Source organism: Homalodisca vitripennis, chromosome 3 (genome assembly GCF_021130785.1).
Source record: "Homalodisca vitripennis isolate AUS2020 chromosome 3, UT_GWSS_2.1, whole genome shotgun sequence".
NCBI lineage: Eukaryota > Metazoa > Arthropoda > Insecta > Hemiptera > Cicadellidae > Homalodisca > Homalodisca vitripennis.
In genome coordinates this window covers 205,348,569-205,353,754 of record NC_060209.1, presented here as the reverse complement: position 1 = coordinate 205,353,754, position 5,186 = coordinate 205,348,569, and the positions used below count along the sequence as shown (strand labels likewise).

General features: G+C 43.5%; 1 protein-coding gene across 1 annotated transcript; it reads right to left on the bottom strand.

Moving 5' to 3' along the window:
- Positions 1–1,611: 1,611 nt before the first annotated feature.
- Positions 1,612–4,964, bottom strand: LOC124358569 (52 kDa repressor of the inhibitor of the protein kinase-like). The gene is made up of 2 exons (XM_046810872.1): positions 4,497–4,964; positions 1,612–4,385 (listed from the first exon to the last, which is right to left on the bottom strand). The coding sequence occupies exons 1-2, from the start codon at positions 4,605–4,607 to the stop codon at positions 1,710–1,712; spliced, it is 2,787 nt and encodes a 928-aa protein (XP_046666828.1). The 5' UTR covers positions 4,608–4,964; the 3' UTR covers positions 1,612–1,709.
- Between the last annotated feature and the right edge of the window lie 222 nt (positions 4,965–5,186).

Below are 5,186 nucleotides of genomic sequence, written 5' to 3'. Positions count from 1 at the left end.
GTCGTCAGAATAACCCGGATGGAAGGAACGAATCAAATCGCAACTCCCGGGCATATCCTAACCTTCAACTTACCCCACCCTCCGGAGACGATTAAGGCAGGATATCTTGTTCTTTCTGTACGTCCGTACTTTCGAAACCCACAGCGATGTTTTCGATGTCAGAAGTTCGGACATTCTAGTAAAGTATGCCAAAACAAAGAACTGTGCGTACACTGCGGCAAGGAAGATCACAACGAAAAGACATGCAACATAGAACCCTTCTACGTTAACTGCAAAGGAAAACACTTGCTGCGTATCGGTTTTCAATGTTGTTGAGGCCCCACGTTGTTGTCCGCCATTTTGCTGCGGATCGCGTTGGTCGCCATCTTGCTCAAGATCTGCCCAAAGCTAGCTGTGTCCTTTTGCTACGGTCCCCTCGTTTGTTTGAAACTCTGCCACGTTCCAGACCCACGTTTGTTGTCCCAATTTTCTCCCAATCGGTATTCAAAATGTGCTCCCTCTCATTGGTTATGTAAATTACTTCGTGTTGGCTAACTCATATTATTCCAAGTTTGTTACCAAATAACTATCAAAATTCAATGTCTGTGGTGTTGTTGATATCACCAACAACAAGTCTATATCTATGTCAGGTGTTTAAATAGGTTGAATAATGGTTAAAAAAACTCAATATCACTCCATTAAAGTTCCTATCACACTTCTTTGTAGATGGGATACTCAAATAAAAGTCAAAGCAAATGACCTTGATGTCAATTTATTTTATATTACACTGTCCATACATATATAATTCCACTCACCTTGCTTTGATAACTTGAGAATCTAACATAACATCCCATCCCTTATTAAAACTTCAATACACCATAATACAGTTTCCTATTAATTTTATCACTACTGTCCCAGGAGGACCCACATGAGCACAACCTCCTTGCTTCAAGTCTAGAAAGAAAAGAAGGATTCTCCGTATAAAACTACGCATACCGACTCAAAACAATACTCATCCCCTCTCCCGTTCAAATCAGCGTCTTCACGATTAAATATAATTGGATTCTTTTCTTATAATTGTCGAAATTTATCACGTTCACTATAATTAATCAATTTAAGACTTTCTATTTTCTTTTATTATTTTTCCAAAGCTTTTTATTTAAATTTTTAGCAACATGTGCTTTATGACGTCATCAATATGCAAGTCATTTTATCCCACAATTGGCTTTTCTGCGTAATTTTATTTAGTACTTTTGTAAAACACGAATTTTGGTTATGTTTAATTCATTTTAATTAAATAAATTTGTTCCCGTATAAAGTTTTAATATATTTCTCCGTTATTAATGGAATAAATCTCAATTCCGACAACATGTGATTCACTGACGTCACAGTCTGCCGATTCACTGACGTCACAGTCTGCCGATTCACTGACGTCACAGTCTGCCAATTCCCCGCGAATATTCAAATGTCGTAATTTGACCTGTTACCAGGCGCGGCTCCAGAATGACTTCTCGGGGGGGGGGGGCAAACCGTGCAGGTTGCCTACTTACAGGGGCAATAAAACCCCAAAAAAATCGTGAAATGAGAAACAGGGAATGGGGAAGTGTTTACACGAAGAAAAATGAGGGCACATTAATGGTACAGTGCAATAAGAGTATTTTATTCATGAACAATTCTAAAAACATAACATATCGAATTTCCAATTTCTACTACTACACTGTCAAGCTTAATTAATCCAAAGCAAATTCTAGCCGATGCTTACCACCTCTCGTCTTAGCAAATCTATCTATTACTTTTTCAATATCTACATTAACATCTCTGTGCGTAAGCATGAGGGCCAATCCAGTTAAGCGGTCTTGGCGCATTGTGCTTCTTAGCCACGTCTTAAGACGCCTCAATCCTGAAAATGACCTTTCTGGGGTTGCGTTGCTCACAGGGAGGGTAGTCAAAATAACTAAGAGGTGGTTAATTAACTGGTATGCCTCCTTATCGCAAGATTGAAGAACATCTGCAGATGACTTTGACTTTGGTAAGTTGTTTGGATCCCCTCTCGACCACTTACTGTACCATAATTCCAATTCGGCGCTGAGCTGCAGTTTTGCCATTTCAGGACTACTGCAAGGCAACAATGAAAAAAATGAGTCTACAAACTGTGTGGCTTTTTGTTTTAGGTCCAAGTCAGCCGCAGAACTTAGCATATTCTCTGGTAGAAGCCAAGGTAAATTGAATACTTGTATTACTTCGGGTGGAAATCGGTCTTTAAGGTCCATCACAATGAAGTCAAGGAGAGGATTGAAGACGGCTAGACGGAAGTACTCTTGCGGTGAGTCCGTTGAATAGTTATCTCGGAATCCTTGACGGATACATCTTCTTGGAATTCGAATGACGACATCAAGAATTTTGGTCATGTCTTCGATTTTCTTCCAGATGCCTTTGAAGTGCTCAACATTATTCTCACGGCGCGAAGACAAAACCGACACAAGGTTAGATATTTCTGACGTCGCTACGTCCAAAGTGAGTGAGAACTTCTGTAACAGTTTACTGACAGGCAAGGTGGTCGCGAGAACATCACCAAGACAGAAAACAGCCACAAGGAAAAAGGGGTCTGTCAACGCTGCGCGGAGCTGGACAGCCATACTAGATGAAGACGTATCGGCCCATTCGCTGATTTCATCCAGACACTCGATAACTTTAGGCAAATCCACTGTGTACTGTAGAACACCATCATGGCGCTCAATCCACCTTGTCTCGCAAAGACCTGACAGTTGATGACCCAGCTTAGTTTTCAAAACCGTATTTCTCTTAGGAGAGTCATCAAAAAAAGTCACACAGCTCTTCATCGTTCCGATGGCATTTCTAATGCTGATAACTTGATTTGACTTCGAAAGGGACAAGTTTAATTTGTGACTGAAGCAGGGAGTGCGAAGGGCGTTTCTCGCATACTTCTGTATCTCTTGCACCGCACCCTTCAACTCTGAAACCATTACAGAGCAGTTATCTGTTGCAATTCCAATGCATTTGTCAAGGTTCAGTCGTAGCTTCTGCAGCATGCGTATAACGATAAGCCCTATTGCTTCCCCTGTTAACTTTGTTTCAGTTGCAGGTTCTCTTCGTTCTTCTTCCTGTTCATCATCCTGTTCTGCTTTATTCTGTTTTTTCTCTGTTTCTAAAATGTCGTCAAATGTGTCAATGAATCCTACGAAGCTTTCGTGGACCTGCCCTGCACTTGTAACGTATCTGATGACTAGACTCAATTGAGATTTGTGTGATATGTCCGTTGTTTCATCGAACATTATTGCAAAATACTCTGCGCTACGTACTTTTTGTAAAATACTTTCAAGAATTTCATCACCAATGCAATTAATAAGGCCATTTTGAGTATTCTTCCCCACGTACGTTGCCCGGGCAGATGAAGTCATCAGATGTCGCTTGAGTCTCTCATCTCTTGATTGCGTCATTAACCTAAGTACTTCTCTAAAGTTTCCCTGATTGCATACAGCACTGTTGACATTTTTTCGAAATAGTTCATCTTTTTCAGGGTACAGTTCACCGTCATCTCTATGACCTCGAAAAGCTAAACCCTGCCGCCCAAGAAACATGCAAGCCCTGATGATTGGTTCCAGCCGCTCTCTATTGCTTTTGATTTCATCGACGCGTTGCTGATTTATTCGGCTTGCAACTTGAAGTTCCGGCTTATGGTAAATTAGCATGAATTCTTTGCCAGCCTCAACAGCTTTTTTGTGGTATTTCAAGCTTTCATGGCAATCTAAGTGACCATCCTTACCCACCAGTTTCTTGAAATTAGTAAGTGGTTCACTCACAAGTTTGCCCAACCTCATAGCCTTATTATGACCTGCTTTACCGCTCACTGAAAACAAGGCGCAGTACTTGCAGTACAGACCTCTATCACGATGAGAAAGAACAAGCCAGGAACGATATTTATCTAAGTGCCCTTGGTTCAAATATCTTTTCCTTAAAGTCCCATCTTTATTTTTCATAGAGGTGGAACTGAATGGTAAATCATAATCAGGGGGTGGCCGCCAAGGATTTTCTAATAATTGGTACTTTTTGTGATCAGAAATAGTTTCCCCTTTGCCTATACAATCACCAATATCATTCGCAACCCAATAAGAAGAAGCACTGGAGGTACCAGGAGGTTGACCGATGGGTTGAGTTGGCTCCGGGTCGCTGATAGTTGATGAGGGGGCTGGTGAGGGCGACTGCATTGGCGATGGTGATGGAGTTGGTGACGGGGAAGGCGACGGTGACATCATCGGAGACGAAAATGAAGAGCTGCCCGGGGCCGGCACCGACTCCGTACATGGCCCTGTCACTGAGGTTGAAGCTGGTCTGAAGAAGGAGTCGATTCGGCGCGTCGTTGAGTTGGCAGACTTTAAACGCTTCGCCTGAAATTTAAAAAAACAACAACACTGAAATAAAAAAATATGGCCACAAAATCAGAGTATTTATTTCCAAAGCGCCCGCGCGTGGTAGGACTACGACTTGTCCTTACATACCTTTGATTCATCCCTGCTCTCATCGTCGCCTGCAGGACCTGGATTCCGTTCGATGCCTGCCTCCAACAGCAGCAAGAAGCCCACGAGCCCATTAAAAAACTCCTTCCGCATTTGAGAGTCTGCAGGTAGGATGCACTCTGCGACCAACCCAAACTTGTGGTGCTACAAAAGGAAACAACAAAAAAAGCAACACGTAAATATCTAAAATTTCTATTTCATGCTTGCATGTACCGTTCCTGTTATCGTTATCAGTGCAAAGAAATTAAAGGATGACAGTAATCTTATCTTACCTGGTGCAACGCCTTGAGAATCGCCAAGGGTTCTGTGTCTGATGGGAACCGATAGGGGTAGCATCCCGATGCCGCGCCATACCGCGTTCTCGCCACAGGCACCGCTGGCCTCACCCTTCCAGCGTGGGTGCCCACGGCGGCCCGCCACTGGGTCACGTCGACACCCATAGCGCAGCGCGACACAGCACAGGAAGACGCACAACTTTCTACGATACGATTCAAGCACTGCACTGCCCTTTGCAAACAAGTACCGACTCGCACGACACGAACGCATGAAACAAAACAAAACAACCACCAGTCCAGCGCGAGCGCGAGACAGCAGCGACCGCCCGCCGAGCCGTCGAAGGGCAAGGGCGCGCGGGGAGGGAGGGCGGTGTCAATATCAGAGCCGAGCCGAGCC

Bases quoted from the DNA above. Each gene is read 5' to 3' on its own strand.
- LOC124358569 (XM_046810872.1), bottom strand. From the start codon at position 4,607: ATGCGGAAGGAGTTTTTTAATGGGCTCGTGGGCTTCTTGCTGCTGTTG. The intron at 4,386-4,496 runs GTATGTAAGGAC...TTTAAATTTCAG, and splicing joins AGAGCAGGGATGAATCAAAG to GCGAAGCGTTTAAAGTCTGC.